General features: G+C 48.9%; 1 protein-coding gene across 1 annotated transcript in view; it reads right to left on the bottom strand.

The window, feature by feature from the left end:
• LOC112239624 (short transient receptor potential channel 5-like) overlaps nucleotides 1-17,500 on the bottom strand; it is a 110,405-nt gene that overhangs the window by 739 nt on the left and 92,166 nt on the right. The window contains exons 13-18 of the mRNA XM_042298507.1: nucleotides 17,008-17,129; nucleotides 9,145-9,340; nucleotides 7,715-7,924; nucleotides 3,955-3,996; nucleotides 3,069-3,158; nucleotides 1-946 (exon numbers count right to left, since the gene is read on the bottom strand). The exon at nucleotides 1-946 is cut by the window's left edge and continues 739 nt beyond it. Coding sequence (XP_042154441.1) covers nucleotides 1-946; nucleotides 3,069-3,158; nucleotides 3,955-3,996; nucleotides 7,715-7,924; nucleotides 9,145-9,340; nucleotides 17,008-17,129 — 1,606 coding nt within the window. The remainder of the gene's footprint in view (nucleotides 947-3,068; nucleotides 3,159-3,954; nucleotides 3,997-7,714; nucleotides 7,925-9,144; nucleotides 9,341-17,007; nucleotides 17,130-17,500) is intronic.

Here is a 17,500-nt window from a genome sequence, read left to right as displayed (position 1 = left end):
TCTCGCTGGAGTCCAGATGGTGGAATTTAGAGTCTGCCATATTGGAAGCACAGTGCAGGGATTGGCAGGGGCAGGGAGGTGGGAGGGGCAAGGGGAGGAGAGAGTCCGTCTCATTTGCTCGTCTGGAGGAATTAGGAGTGGCTCCGACTGGCTTAGTATGTCCTGCCTGGTTAAGCTGCGTCTCGCTGCGGCTCAAGTGACTAACTAAACTGAGGTCATACGACCCTCGACCTCTCAGGGGGTGGAGCAAGCCGTCTGAGATGGTGACGGAGAGAGGGGATTGGCTGACGGAGAGGGGAAGGAGCGGGGCTTTGCGTGAGAACAGGAAGCCGAGGCGTTTAAAGTAGTCTGGCGTCTTATTGGACGTCGCCACCGACAACCGCTGGAGACGACTCTCCATGCGAGCGAAGGATGAGGAGGTGGAGGAGGAAGAGGAGGAAGGGAACGAAGGGAAGATAGAAGAAGAGGAAGGGACGGCTTCTCTCCTCACCCCGTTGCTCTTTGGTTTACCCTCCATCTCTTCCTCCTCCCCCCATCCTTCCTCCTCCTTCTCTTCATCCACCTCCTCCTCTCCCTCCTCCCCCCATCCCTCCTCCTCTTCCTCTTCCTCCTCCTCTCCCTCCATCTTCGTTACAGAAACCACCTCCATTCCTGAAATACTGCGGACCAAAGAGGAGACGCCATATTTAGGTTTCTTCTTCTCCATGCTTCCTGTCGGGGTCAGAAAGTTCATGCCCATTGACCTCTTGGCTCCTCCCACCTCCTGCGACCCCAGAGAAGGATCATTGGGGTCAAAGTTAGAGTCGGGCCCCCCCTCATCACTGGTTCCTCCCTCGTCTCTCAGTGTGGCGTTGCTGCTGGAGGAGTAGTGGCGTCTGGGAGGCCGACGGTTACCAAGGAGATCTAAAGCCTCATAACGGAAACTGGAGATGTTCTGCTTCAACTCCTAGAGACGAGAGGAAAGGAGGGGGATAGAGAGATGGAGAGAGAGGGATGGAGAGAGAGGGATGGAGAGAGATGGAGAGGGAGGGATGAGAGAGAGGGAGAGAGAGAGGGATGGAGAGAGGGATGAGAGAGAGGGATGGAGAGAGAGGGATGGAGAGAGATGGAGAGGGAGGGATGGAGAGAGATGGAGAGAGAGGGATGGAGAGAGAGGGATGGAGAGAGAGGGATGGAGAGAGATGGAGAGAGAGGGATGGAGAGAGAGGGATGGAGAGAGAGGGATGGAGAGAGATGGAGAGAGAGGGATGAGAGAGAGGGATGGAGAGAGATGGAGAGGGAGGATGAGAGAGAGGGAGAGAGAGAGGGATGGAGAGAGGGATGAGAGAGAGGGATTGAGAGAGAGGGATGGAGAGAGATGGAGAGGGAGGGATGAGAGAGAGGGAGAGAGAGAGGGATGGAGAGAGAGGGATGGAGAGATGGAGAGGGAGGGATGAGAGAGAGGGAGAGAGAGAGGGATGGAGAGAGGGATGAGAGAGAGGGATGGAGAGAGAGGGATGGAGAGAGATGGAGAGGGAGGGATGAGAGAGAGGGAGAGAGAGAGGGATGGAGAGAGGGATGAGAGAGAGGGATGGAGAGAGGGATAGAGAGAGGGATGGAGAGAGAGGGATGGAGAGAGGGATAGAGAGACGGATGGAGAGAGAGGGATGGAGAGAGGGATAGAGAGAGATGGAGAGGGAGGGATAGCGAGAGAGGGATAGAGAGAGAGAGATTGAGAGAGAGGGATAGAGAGAGATGGATAGAGAGAGGGATAGAGAGAGATGGAGAGAGAGGGATAGAGAGAGATGGAGAGAGGGATAGAGAGAGAGGGATGGCGAGAGAGGGTTGGAGAGAGAGATGGATGAGAGAGAGGGATAGAGAGAGGGATGGAGAGAGAGATGGAGAGAGAGATGGGGAGAGAGGGATAGAGAGAGGGATGGAGAGAGAGGGATGAGAGAGAGGGACAGAGAGAGAGGGATGGAGAGAGGGATAGAGAGAGAGGGATGGAGAGAGGGATGGAGAGAGGGATGGAGTGAGAAGGATGGAGAGAGGGATGAGAGAGAGGGATGGAGAGAGGGATGAGAGAGAGGGATGGAGAGAGGGATGAGAGAGAGGGATAGAGAGAGAGGGATGGAGAGAGGGATGAGGGAGAGGGAGAGAGAGAGAGGGATGAGAGAGAGGGATAGAGAGAGAGAGGGATGGAGAGAGGGATGAGGGAGAGGGAGAGAGAGAGGGATAGAGAGAGAGGGATGGAGAGAGGGATGAGGGAGAGGGAGAGAGAGGGGATGAGAGAGGGATGAGAGAGAGGGATGGAGAGAGGGATGAGAGAGAGGGATAGAGAGAGAGGGATGGAGAGAGGGATGAGAGAGAGGGATGGAGAGAGGGATGAGGGAGAGGGAGAGAGAGAGGGATGGAGAGAGGGATGAGAGAGAGGGAGGGAGAGGGATGAGAGAGAGGGAGAGAGAGGGATGAGAGAGAGGGAGAGAGAGAGGGAGGGAGAGAGGGATGGAGTGAGGGATGAGAGAGAAGGATGGAGAGAGGGATGAGAGAGAGGGATGGAGAGAGGGATGAGAGAGAGGGATGGAGAGAGGGATGAGAGAGAGGGATAGAGAGAGAGGGATGGAGAGAGGGATGAGGGAGAGGGAGAGAGAGAGGGATGAGAGAGAGGGATAGAGAGAGAGGGATGGAGAGAGGGATGAGGGAGAGGGAGAGAGAGAGGGATGAGAGAGGGATGAGAGAGAGGGATGGAGAGAGGGATGAGAGAGAGGGATAGAGAGAGAGGGATGGAGAGAGGGATGAGAGAGAGGGATGGAGAGAGGGATGAGGGAGAGGGAGAGAGAGAGGGATGGAGAGAGGGATGAGAGAGAGGGAGGGAGAGGGATGAGAGAGAGGGAGAGAGAGGGATGAGAGAGAGGGAGAGAGAGAGAGAGAGAGAGAGAGAGAGAGAGAGAGAGAGAGAGAGAGATGAGAGAGAGGGATGAGAGAGAGGGAGGGAGAGAGGTGGAGACAGATAGATATTACATATAGTCTTCAAAAAAACTACGGTCGATGTCAATCTAATTGGCAAAACGTCCTCCTTCCACACACACCTTAAAGTTCTCCTCAGTCAGTCCCTCGTCCGTCTTGGAACTGCGTATCATGGCCGCCACGTACCTCTTCACCAGGCTACGGATCACTTCCTGTTAACAATGACATTACTTCCTGTTAACCACAACACTGTCACCATGGACACCCCTGTCCGACACTTTAAAAAAAAGAAAATAACATTTTATGAATTCATAGGAGACTGACATGTACACACACAGATTAATTAAATAATGCTGTCATTGAAAATTGTACACCCAAGGTAGGCTTTTGCCCCTTTAAGAGGTAGGAAAGGTTGTGGACCCTATGTTGTGATTCAGGGTTCAGCCCCTTTAAGAGCTAGAATAGATTGTGGACCCTATGTTGTGATTCAGGCTTCTGCCCCTTTAAGTGGGAGGGGTTATGTCAGTAGTCTAGTGGGAGGGGTTATGTCAGTAGTCTAGTGTGAGGTGTTATGGCAGTAGTCTAGTGGGAGGGGTTACGTCAGTAGTCTAGTGGGAGGTGTTATGTCAGTAGTCTAGTGGGAGGGGTTACGTCAGTAGTCTGGTGGGAGGGGTTATGTCAGTAGTCTAGTGGGAGGGGTTACGTCAGTAGTCTAGTGGGAGGGGTTATGTCAGTAGTCTAGTGGGAGGGGTTATGTCAGTAGTCTAGTGGGAGGGGTTATGTCTAGTGGGAGGGGTTATGTCTAGTGGGAGGGGTTATGTCAGGGGAAACAGTAGGGAGCTGTGTGTTCACATTGTCCTAAAAAGAACCAGACCGTGTAATTCAATCGACCCGAACTCCGACCACCTTTTGAGATGTTTGACTTCCTTTTGGAATGTTCACAATTTCATTTGTAACAAAAATTGTCTGAAAGGGACCAAGTGTGAAAACACCCCGAAAGAGAAATACCTGATAATGCTGGTTCTGTATCAGGCTGTCTGCATGATGCTCCTGAAAATAAATTATATACTGGTAAAGCACATTATGTACCAACACACACACACACAACACACACACACACACACACACACACACACACACACACACACACACACACACACACACACACACACACACACACACACACACACACACACACACACACACACACACACACACACACACACACACACACACACATACACACACATACACACACATACACACACACACACACACACACACACACACACACACACACACACACACACACACACACACGCAGGCAGACAGACAGACAGAGACACACACAGAGACACACACAAACACACAGACACACTTCGCCCACTCATATCAGCAGCATCAGATGGATTCTTGGTGTTATATAATTCAGCCCACATTTGTGTGTGTCCCAAATCACCCCTCTTCCCTACGTAGTGCACTACAGTCCTCTTCCCTGCTTATTGCACTACAGAGTCCCATGGGCCCTGGTCAGTGTATATAGGGAATAAGAGTCAGTTTGGAACTCAGCCCAGGACTGGAAATCAGGCCAGGTGAAGAAATGAAATGTGTATTTGCATATATACAGTTGAAGTCAGAAGTTTACATACACCTTAGCCAAATACATTTAAACTCAGTTTTTCACAATTTCTGACATTTAATCCTAGTAAAAATTCCCTGTCTGAGGTCAGTTAGGATCACCACTTTATTTTAAGAATGTGAAATGTCAGAATAATAGTAGAGAGAATTATTTATTTAAGATTTTATTTCTTTCATCACATTCCCAGTGGGTCAGAAGTTTACATACAATCAATTAGTATTTGGTAGCATTGCCGTTAAATTGTTTAACTTGGGTCAAACATTTTGGGTAGCCTTCCACAAGCTTCCCACAATAAGATAGGTGAATTTTGGCCCATTCCTCCTGACAGAGCTGGAGTAACTGAGTCAGGTTTGTAGGCCTCCTTGCTCGCACACACTTTTTCAGTTCAGCCCACAAATGTTCGATAGGATTGAGGTCAGGGTTTGTTGATGGCCACTCCAATACCTTGACTTTGTTGTCCTTAAGCCATTTTGCCACAACTTTGGAAGTTTGCTTGGGGTCATTGTCCATTTGGAAGACCCATTTGCGACTAAGCTTTAACTTCCTGACTGATGTCTTGAGATGTTGCTTCAATATATCCACATAATGTTCCTACCTCATGAAACCATCTATTTTGTGAAGTGCACCAGTCCCTCCTGCAGCAAAGCACCCCCACAACATGATGCTGCCTCCCCCGTGCTTCAAGGTTGGGATGGTGTTCTTCGGCTTGTAAGCGTCCCCCTTTTTTTGCCATAATGATGGTCATTATGGCCAAACAGTTCTATTTTTGTTTCAACAAACCAGAGGACATTTCTCCAAAAAGTACGATCTTTGTCCCCATGTGCAGATGCAAACCTCAGTCTGGCTTTTTTATGGCGGTTTTGGAGCAGTGGCTTCTTCCTTCCTGAGCGGCCTTTCAGGTTATAGCAATATAGGACTCGTTTTACTGTGGATATAGATACTTTTGTACCTGCTTCCTCCAGCATCTTCACAAGGTCCTTTGCTGTTGTTCTGGGATTGATTTGCATTTTTCACACCAAAGTACGTTCATTTCTAAGAGACAGAACGCGTCTCCTTCCTGAGCCGTATGACGCCTGCGTGGTCCCATCGTGTTTATACTTGCGTACTATTGTTTGTACATATGAACGTGGTAACTTCAGGCGTTTGGAAATTGCTCCCAAGAATGAACCAGACTCCGGATCCTTCAGAGTCTCCGTCCAGTCCGGATCCGCCAGAGTCTCCCTCCAGTCCGGATCCTTCAGAGTCTCCCTCCAGTCCGGATCCTTCAGAGTCTCCCTCCAGTCCGGATCCGCCAGAGTCTCCCTCCAGTCCCGATCCGCCAGAGTCTCCCTCCAGTCCGGATCCGCCAGAGTCTCCCTCCAGTCTGGATCCGCCAGAGTCTCCCTCCAATCCAGAGTCGCCACTCACTCCAGATTCGACCATCAGTCCAGTGGCATCCTCTAGTCCGGGGTCTAGGCTAGGCTGTGGTCGGCGGTGAGGGTTCCCGCTCCAGCGACATTAAGTAAGTGTGACGAGTCAGAAGTGGAGCGGGGTCCACGTCCTGGGGCAGAACCGCCACCTCGGAGTTATGCCCACCCAGACCCTCCCATATAGGCTTAGGTGTGCGGCCGGGAGTCCGCACCTTTGGGGGGGGGGTACTGTCCTGCCCTGACCTTCATTAGGCTACTTGCTTTTGAGGGTTGGATTGCTATTGATAGATATACAGCTCTGTGTTATTTGATGGGTATACTGACAATGACCAATGTAGCCGATTGGTTGTGCTCTGAGGTGAGCCGTGGCGTGTTGCTCCTGTTGTCCAGGCTGTCTCTCTGATGGTGCTGAAATTGACAGAGCATCCAACGTTATCCTTTCATTGCGTTGACTGGCTGTAGCCATCTGTCCATAGTTCTGAATCGATAGTTAAGTTGACTGGCTGTAGCCTGTCCATGATTCTGAATCGATAGTTAAGTTGACTGTCTGTAGCCTGTCCATGGTTCTGAATCGATAGTTAAGTTGACTGGCTGTAGCCTGTCCATGGTTCTGAACCGATAGTTAAGTTGACTGTCTGTAGCCTGTCCATGGTTCTGAATCGATAGTTAAGTTGACTGTCTGTAGCTTGTCCATGGTTCTGAACCCATAGTTGCATTGACTGGCTGTAGCCTTCTGTCCATGGTTCTGAATTGAGAGTTACAGTGTGTGCTGTTTTAATGAGTACATCTTGCGTTACCAGTGTACGGCTACCAGTGTACGGCTACCAGTGTACGGCTACCAGTGTACGGCTACCAGAGTACTGCTACCAGTGTACTGCTACCAGTGTACGGCTACCAGTGTATGGCTACCAGTGTATGTCTACCAGAGTACGGCTACCAGTGTACGGCTACCAGTGTACGGCTACCAGTGTACGGCTACCAGTGTACGGCTACCAGTGTATGGCCACCAGTGTATGTCTACCAGAGTACGGCTACCAGTGTACGGCTACCAGTGTACGGCTACCAGTGTACGGCTACCAGAGTACTGCTACCAGTGTACTGCTACCAGTGTACGGCTACCAGTGTATGGCTACCAGTGTACTGCTACCAGAGTATGTCTACCAGAGTACTGCTACCAGTGTACTGCTACCAGTGTATGTCTACCAGAGTACGGCTACCAGTGTATGGCTACCAGTGTATGGCTACCAGTGTATGTCTACCAGAGTACGGCTACCAGTGTATGGCTACCAGTGTATGGCTACCAGTGTATGTCTACCAGAGTACGGCTACCAGTGTACGGCTACCAGTGTACGGCTACCAGTGTACTGCTACCAGAGTACGGCTACCAGTGTACGGCTACCAGTGTACGGCTAACAGTGTATGGCTACCAGTGTACCAGTGATACCAGTGTACGGCTACCAGTGTATGGCTACCAGAGTACGGCTACCAGAGTACGGCTACCAGTGTATGGCTACCAGTGTACGGCTACCAGTGTACGGCTACCAGAGTACGGCTACATTTCAGAACAGTAGTAGGACCTATCTACCTTGTATTATTAGGGCTCTAAAGTGATTGGTTGTGCCCCCTCGGGCATGGCATCCTCTGTGTGTGTGTTTGTGTGTGTGTGTGTGTGTGTGTGTTGCATGCATGCATTTATGTGTTTGTGTTTGTATCTTCTTACCGGGAACGTTCGTAGGTTGTGGTGTTTGTCTGTGTTGTCAGCAGGGGCCGCTCCTCTCCTACAGAGTCGATGGTGAACCCACAGACAGAGGTACCACACTGACTTAGGACTGGGAACGATGTTGAAGGGAGGGGGCAGAGTACCACCCTCGTCAAAATAACTCATCCATAACTTGGTCCGGGCAAACTTCCACTCTATATCTGCATGGTCCTGGAGGAGAGAGAGGGGATGAGGGGAGAAGTAGGAGAGAGAGAGGGGGATGAGGGGGAGAAGTGGGAGAGCAAGAGGGGGATGAGGGGAAGATGTGGGAGAGAGAGAGGGGGATGAGGGGGAGAAGTAGGAGAGAGAGAGGGGGACGAGGGGGAGATGAGGGAGAGAGAGAAGGGGATGAGGGGAGAAGTAGGAGAGAGAGGGGAGATGAGGGGGAGATGTAGGAGAGAGAGAGGGGGATAAGGGGGAGAAGTAGGAGAGAGAGAGGGAGATGAGGGGGAGATGTGGGAGAGAGAGAGAGAGATGAGGGGAGAAGTAGGAGAGAGAGAGGGGATGAGGGGGAGAAGTAGGAGAGAGAGGGGGAGATGTGGGAGAGAGAGAGGGGGATGAGGGGAGAAGTATGAGAGAGAGAAGGGGATGAGGGGGAGATGTAGGAGACAGAGAGGGGGATGAGGGGGAGAAGTAGGAGAGAGAGAGGGGGACGAGGGGGAGATGAGGGAGAGAGAGAAGGGGATGAGGGGAGAAGTAGGAGAGAGAGGGGGAGATGAGGGGGATGAGGGGAGAGAGGGAGGGGGATGAGGGGGAGATGTGGAAGAGAGAGGTGGGGATGAGGGGGAGAAGTGGGAGAGAGGGAGGAGAATAAATGATTTGGTCAATCAGTCAATCAATGGCTTTAGTTTGTAAAGGATACTTTGATACTGAGATAATATAATGGAACTCATCAGCACTGAGATAATACAATGGAACTCACTGAGATAATACAATGGAACTCACTGAGATAATACAATGGAACTCACTGAGATAATACAATGGAACTCACTGAGATTATACAATGGAACTCATCAGCACTGAGATAATATAATGGAACTCATCAGCACTGAGATAATATAATGGAACTCATCAGCACTGAGATAATACAATGGAACTCATCAGCACTGAGATAATACAATGGTTACTCATCAGCACTGAGATAATACAATGAAACTCACTGAGATAATACAATGGAACTCATCAGCACTGAGATAATATAATGGAACTCACTGAGATGATACAATGGAACTCATCAGCACTGAGATAATAAACTTCAATGGAGAATTGTAAGATGTTTAATAGCAGCACTACTTACAGCTATGAGTTGATAGTTGTTCCTGATGGCTATTAATCAGTCAATCAATCAATCAATCAATCAATATATATATATTAACGGTAGTACTACTCACAGCGATGAGTTGGTAGGAGTTGTTCATCATGGCGATCAACATGTTGAGCAGAACCACCAGAGAAATGACGTTGTAGGTTCCGAACATGGTGGCCCCCACAAACTCAGTGAACTCATGACGAGCTTTAACGTTAGTCACGTACAGGTTTAACAGGCCAAAGACGGACCAGAACAGAGACTGGAGAGTCTCAAATAGCCTGGAGAAGGAGAGAGGAAGAGAGGGAGAGAGAGAGGGAGGGAGAGAAAGAGTTAGAGGGAGAGAGAGAAAGAGAGAGATGAGAGACTGATCAGGCCAAAAATAGACAAGACTACCTGGAGAGGGAGAGAGAGAGATAGGGAGAGAGCATATATATACATATATATATATATATTTATATACAGTATATATATACATACACATACCCACATATATATAAATATACATACATGTACACACACATATATATATCATATATATATACAGTGGGGAGAACAAGTATGCAAATTAATTACTTAAAAATCATACAATGTGATTTTCTGGATTTTTGTTTTAGATTCTGTCTCTCACAGTTGAAGTGTACCTATGATAAAAAAATTACAGACCTCTACATGCTTTGTAAGTAGGAAAACCTGCAAAATCGGCACTTGTTCTCCCCACTGTTTATGTATTGTGTAACATGAAGTCATATGAGTGTCATCTGATGAAGATCATCAAAGGTTACGGATTCATTTTTATCTCTTTCTGCTTTTTGTGACTCCTCTCTTTGGCTGGAAAAATGGCTGTGTTTTTCTGTGACTTGGCTCTGACCTAACATAATTGTTTGGTTTGCTTTCGTTATAAAGCCTTTTTGAAATCAGACACTGGCTGGATTAACAAGATTTCTATCTTTAAAATGGTGTAAAATACTCTCTGAGAAGTAGTTGGTGAACCAGGCGAGGCAGTCATTTGAGAAGCCAAGGCTATTAAGTCTGCTGATAAGAATGCGGGGATTGACCGTGTCGAAAGCCTTGGCCAGGTCGATGAAGACGGATGCACAGTACCGTCATTTATCAATGGCAGTTATATCGTTTAGGACCTTGAGCGTGGCTGAGGTGCACCCATGACCACCTCGGAAACCGGATGGCACAGCAGAGAAGGTACGGTGGGATTCTAAATGGTCGGTGATCTGTTTATTAACTTGGCTTTCAAAGATTTCAGATAGGCAGGGCAGGATGGATTTAAGTCTGTAACAGTTTGGGTCTAGAGTGTCTCCCCATTTGAAGAGGGGGATGACCGCGGCAGCTTTCCAATCTTTGGGGATCACAGACGATATAAAAGAGAGGTTGAACAGGCTAGTAACAGGGGTTGCAACAATTTCAGCAGATAATTTTGGAAAAAGAGGGTCCAGATTTTCTATCCCAGCTGATTTGTAGGGATCCAGATTTTGCAGTTCTTTCAGATAATCAGCTGACTGGATTTGGGTGAAGGAGAAGCAGGGAGGGGGGTTGGGCAAGTTGCTGAAGGGGGTGCTGAGATGTTGACCGGGGTTGGGATAGCCAGGTTGAAAGCATGGCCAGCCGTGGAAAAATGCTTATTGAAATGATCGATTACCTATGGTGCCACCAGTCTGACCACTCTGGGACCTGCCACCAGTCTGGCCACTCTGGGACCTATGGTGTCACCAGTCTGACCACTCTGGGACCTGTCACCAGTCTGACCACTCTGGGACCTGCCACCAGTCTGACCACTCTGGGACCTATGGTGCCACCAGTCTGACCACTCTGGGACCTGCCACCAGTCTGATCGCTCTGGGACCTATGGTGCCTCCAGTCTGACCACTCTGGGACCTATAGTGCCACCAGTCTGACCACTCTGGGACCTGTGGTGCCTCCAGTCTGACCACTCTGGGACCTATGGTGCCACCAGTCTGACTACTCTGGGACCTGCCACCAGTCTGACCGCTCTGGGACCTACGGTGCCAACAGTCTGACCACTCTGGGACCTGCCACCAGTCTGACAACTCTGGGATCTATTTTGCCACCAGTCTCCCCTCTCTGGGACCTGACACCAGTCTGACCACTCTGGGACCTATGGTGTCACCAGTCTGACCACTCTGGGACCTATGGTGTCACCAGTCTGACCACTCTGGGACCTGCCACCAGTCTGATCGCTCTGGGACCTATGGTGCCTCCAGTCTGACCACTCTGGGACCTATAGTGCCACCAGTCTGACCACTCTGGGACCTGTGGTGCCTCCAGTCTGACCACTCTGGGACCTATGGTGCCACCAGTCTGACTACTCTGGGACCTGCCACCAGTCTGACCGCTCTGGGACCTACGGTGCCAACAGTCTGACCACTCTGGGACCTGCCACCAGTCTGACAACTCTGGGATCTATTTTGCCACCAGTCTCCCCTCTCTGGGACCTGACACCAGTCTGACCACTCTGGGACCTATGGTGTCACCAGTCTGACCACTCTGGGACCTATGGTGCCACCAGTCTGACCTCTCTGGGACCTATGGTGCCACCAGTCTGACCTCTCTGGGACCTATGGTGCCACCAGTCTGACCACTCTGGGACCTGCCACCAGTCTGACAACTCTGGGACCTATGGTGCCACCAGTCTGACCACTCTGGGACCTGTGGTGCCACCAGTCTGACCTCTCTGGGACCTATGGTGCCACCAGTCTGACCACTCTGGGACCTGCCACCAGTCTGATCGCTCTGGGACCTGTCACCAGTCTGACCACTCTGGGACCTATAGTGCCACCAGTCTGACCACTCTGGGACCTGTGGTGCCTCCAGTCTGACCACTCTGGGACCTGCCACCAGTCTGACCACTCTGGGACCTATGGTGCCTCCAGTCTGACCACTCTGGGACCTGCCACCAGTCTGACCACTCTGGGACCTATGGTGCCACGAGTCTGACCACTCTGGGACCTATGGTGCCACCAGTCTGACCACTCTGGGACCTGCCACCAGTCTGACCTCTCTGGGACCTATGGTGCCACCAGTCTGACCACTCTGGGACCTGCCACCAGTCTGATCGCTCTGGGACCTGTCACCAGTCTGACCACTCTGGGACCTATAGTGCCACCAGTCTGACCACTCTGGGACCTGTGGTGCCTCCAGTCTGACCACTCTGGGACCTGCCACCAGTCTGACCACTCTGGGACCTATGGTGCCACCAGTCTGACCACTCTGGGACCTGCCACCAGTCTGACCGCTCTGGGACCTACGGTGCCACCAGTCTGACCACTCTGGGACCTGTGGTGCCACCAGTCTGACCACTCTGGGACCTACGGTGCCACCAGTCTGACCACTCTGGGACCTGCCACAAGTCTGACCACTCTGGGACCTACGGTGCCACCAGTCTGACCACTCTGGGACCTGCCACCAGTCTGACCACTCTGGGACAGACGGTGCCACCAGTCTGACCACTCTGGGACCTATGGTGCCACCAGTCTGACCACTCTGGGACCTGCCACCAGTCTGACCACTCTGGGACCTACGGTGCCACCAGTCTGCTTGCAGTTATCAGTTATCAACTGTGGATGACCAGGGCTTTATTCAAGAACGTTTCTTGGGCTACTTTGATTTGTCAAGTAGGTGAGATGCGCAGACTGTGTTTGACCTTGTGAATTTTGAGATGTCTGAGTTTAACTTCATGGAAAAACTCGTTGTTCAAACCTACGATGGTGCAGCTGTAATGGAATGTATCTGCTATTTGTATAGCTTACAGCTAAGTCCCCTCCTGTTCCCTGATTAAGAGGTGATGACCACTCCACTACCATTGTCAACTCTCTCCTGACATGAACTGAAGCCACGTCTCATGTGTCCGCTCATCTACTGGCACGTTGAATGTTTCCCCTCCAAGCACTGTGAGGACCCCTATCAATGTTCTCTCATTACTGTATGTAGAGTCAATAACAAACACAAACACGTTATTACACATCAGTATTATACACCTTGCTTGGACTAACTCATTCTTAGGTCTTTTGTCTAACTGTCTAGTGATACGGTTTCTTGTCTTCCCAGTCAACTCCTGTCCTGCACTGAAGTCAAGCCTCTGAACACCTCATGCTTCATACCCTCATTCAATCACTGCTGTGATCCCTTCCCAACACTGTGTAAGTAGCCTTCTCATTCCCATTCCCCATATTATTGTACTATAAATGTCTTTATTAAATGCTTTAGGTTAAAATCATTGCTCTTTGACGATTTTGAAAAACCCTTTGTCGTCCTCTTGTGATCCACGCCTATACCGTGGGTCTCCCATCCTCCTCAATTTCTCAGGTCACCAGCCTCCACTGATGCAAGTGTAGTTGAACATGTAAGACCGGATCACATGACAGAGAGCCATGTGAGTGAGAGGTGCTTCAGCACGCAGCCGGGAGAAGGGGATTCTAATTATAATATTCAGCCCAAGAGCACACTGATCACAAAAGGCAGGGATTTCTTTCATGGCCACACAAAGGGGATGCAGCCGGGGTATTTGAATCATTATCAAGTGCTTGTCAAATTGTGAATGAGAGACTGATGAAGTGTGTACAGCCTGAACGAAGCAGAGCTCATGCCTTTCATGCAACTTTTTTCAAGTCATCGTTAGAGTCTGATCATACAGCCTTAGAATGTATAAAAACTCTAAACATATGTTTGTATCACAACTAAAGTTATGTTAATGAGTCTAAATTAAGCATTTAGGATGTTTCTTTGTTGACCTCTCAACACAGAATAGCCGCATGTGCGCCCTCCCTCAAATCTCTTGGAGAAAATATAATTTATATTTTATTCAGCTATGTTCAATTTTACTATTCATACTACAAAAAAATATAATATAATGCCACAAAATTCGAAGCAAGTCTTGTCTGCCTAATGAACTAGTGTAGCACTCAACCATATGCCATAGCCAGATCAGGACCCTAACATAAGGACAACTCAGAGTATTCTGTTCTTCTGAAAATAGACCACATTTTCTTCACATCATGTTTCTTTAGACCTGTCTAAAATAAATTATGGATTTATTGTGAAGGTGTAGACTGTATTACATGGATTTAGTAGACTTTTGACTTTTTAAAACGTAGATGTTCCAAAGGTCTGTTAATTATCAGTGGTGTGTGTGTGGAAGCCAGGAGATTCTAAATGTGTTTATGTTAATTAACTGTCAGCTACCGTCAGACCTGGGCCCTGACAGACCTGGGCCCTGACAGACCTGGGCCCTGACAGACCTGGGCCCTGACAGACCTGGGCCCTGACAGTAAATCTCAGTAAGACCAAAATAATGGTGTTCCAAAAAAGGTCCAGTCGCCAGGACCAAAAATACAAATTCCATCTAGACACTATTGCTCTAGAGCACACAAAAAACTATACATACCTTGGCCTAAACATCAGCGCCACAGGTAACTTCCATAAAACTGTGAACGATCTGAGAGACAAGGCAAGAAGGGGCCTTCTACGCCACCAAAAATAATATAAAATTCGACATCCCAGTTAGGATCTACCTAAAATCAGTTATAGAACCCATTGCCATTTATGGTTGTGAGGTCTGGGGTCCGCTCACCAACAAAGAACTCACAAAATGGGACAAACACCAAACTGAAACTGAATTCTGCAAAAATATCCTCTGTGTACAAGGTAAATCACCAAATTATGCATGCAGAGCAGAATTAGGCTGATACCCGCTAATTATCAAAATCCAGAAAAGAGCCGTTAAATTCTATAACCACCTAAAAGGAAGCGATTCCCAAACCTTCCATAACAAAGCCATCACCTACAGATAAATGAACCTGGAGAAGAGTCCCCTAAGCAAGCTGGTCCTGGGGCTCTGTTCACAAACACAAACAGACCCCACAGAGCCTCAGGACAGCAGCACAATTAGACCCAACCAAATCATGAGAAAACAAAAAGATAATTACTTGACACATTGGAAATAATTAACAAAAAAACAGAGCAAACTAGAATGCTATTTGGCCCTAAACAGAGAGTACACAGTGGCAGAATACCTGACCACTGTGACTGACCCAAACTTAAGGAAAGCTTTGACTATGTACAGACTCAGTGAGCACAGCCTTGCTATTGAGAAAGGCCGCCATAGGCAGACATGGCTCTCAAGAGAAGACAGGCTATGTGCTCACTGCCCACAAAATGAGGTGGAAACTGAGCTGGACTTCCTAACCTCCTTCCCAATGTATATTAGAGACACAAATTTCCCTCAGATTACACAGATCCACAAAGAATTAGAAAACAAACCCGATTTTAATAAACTCCCATATCTACTGGGTGAAATACCACAGTGGGCCATCACAGCAGTAAGATTTGTGACCTGTTGCCACAAGAAAAGGGCAACCAGTGAAGAACAAACACCATTGTAAATACAACCCATATTAATGATGATTTATTTTCCCTTTTGTACTTTAACTATTTGCACATCGTTACAACACTGTATATAGACATAATATGACATTTGTAGTCTTTATTCTTTTGGAACTTCTGTGAGTGTAGTGTTTACTGTTCATTTTTATTGTTTATTTCATTTAGTTTATTATCTATTTCACTTGCTTTGACAATATTAACATATGTTTTCCATGCCAATAAAGCCCCTTGAATTGAATTGAGGGGAAGAGAGAGAGAGAGAGAGAGGGAGAGAGGAGGTGGCATTGGTGGATGGAGCGAGACATGACGTCCCAGATGTGCTCAATTGGATTCAGGTCTGGGGAACGGGCGGGCCAGTCCATAGTATCAATACCTTCCTCTTGCAGGAACAGCTGACACACTCCAGCCACATGAGGTCTAGCATTGTCTTGCATTAGGAGGAACCCAGGGCCAACCGCACCAGCATATGGTCTCACAAGGGGTCTGAGGGGTCTGAGGATCTCATCTCGGTACCTAATGGCAGTCAGGCTACCTCTGGCGAGCACATGGAGGGCTGTGCGGCCCCCCAAAGAAATGCCACCCCACACCATGACTGACCCACCGCCAAACCGGTCATGCTGGAGGATATTGCAGGCAGCAGAACGTTCTCCACGGCGTCTCCAGACTCTGTCACGTCTGTCACATGTGCTCAGTGTGAACCTGCTTTAATCTGTGAAGAGCACAGGGCGCCAGTGGCGAATTTGCCAATCTTGGTGTTCTCTGGCAAATGCCAAACATCCTGCATGGTGTTGGGCTGTAAGCACAACCCCCATCTGTGGACGTCGGGCCCTCATACCACCCTCATGGAGTCTGTTTCAGACCGTTTGAGCAGACCATGCGCATTTGTGGCCTGCTGGAGGTCATTTTGCAGGGCTCTGGCAGTGCTCCTCCTGCTCCTCCTTGCACAAAGGCGGAGGTAGCGGTCCTGCTGCTGGGTTGTTGCCCTCCTACGGCCTCCTCCACGTCTCCTGATGTACTGGCCTGTCTCCTGGTAGCGCCTCCATGCTCTGGACAGTACGCTGACAGACACAGCAAACCTTCTTGCCACAGCTCGCATTGATGTGCCATCCTGGATGAGCTGCACTACCTGAGCCACTTGTGTGGGTTGTAGACTCCGTCTCATGCTACCACTAGAGTGAAAGCACCACCAGCATTCAAAAGTGACCAAAACATCAGCCAGGAAGCATAGGAACTGAGAAGTGGTCTGTGGTCCCCACCTGCAGAACCACTCCTTTATTGGGAGTGTCTTGCTAAATGCCTATAATTTCCACCTGTTGTCTATTCCATTTGCACAACAGCATGTGAAATCTATTGTCAATCAGTGTTGCTTCCTAAGTGGATGGTTTGATTTCACAGAAGTGTGATTGACTTGGAGTTACATTGTGTTGTTTAAGTGTTCCCTTTATTTTTTTGAGCGGTGTATATAAACATATATACATACATAAACATACCCACATATATATATATAGAGAGAGAGAGAGAGTGTGTGTCTTACGTTGAGAAAGCGTTATTCTGTTTCTCACAGCGGATGCCCTTGCAGTTGTTGGGTTCGTCTGAGGCCTTGGTCTCGTAGTAGAAGTAAAGCTGATTCAGACCGTTGGCAAACGCAAGCAACACCTAGGAACACACACACACACACACACACACACACACACACACACACACACACACACACACACACACACACACACACACACACACACACAGAGAGAAGAACAATGTCTCTAATAATGGACACATCTCTAAATCAGACTACCTGATCAGGCTACTTGATCAGGCTACCTACCTAATCAGGCTACCTGATCAGGCTACTTGATCAGGCTACCTACCTAATCAGGCTACTTGATCAGGCTACCTCCCTAATCAGGCTACTTGATCAGGCTACCTCCCTAATCAGGCTACCTGATCAGGCTACCTCCCTGATCAGGCTACCTACCTAATCAGGCTACCTACCTAATCAGGCTACCTACCTGATCAGGCTACCTACC

This window comes from Oncorhynchus tshawytscha, linkage group LG15, assembly GCF_018296145.1.
Source record: "Oncorhynchus tshawytscha isolate Ot180627B linkage group LG15, Otsh_v2.0, whole genome shotgun sequence".
Taxonomy (NCBI): Eukaryota; Metazoa; Chordata; class Actinopteri; order Salmoniformes; family Salmonidae; genus Oncorhynchus; species Oncorhynchus tshawytscha.
This window is presented reverse-complemented; position numbering and strand designations above follow the sequence as displayed.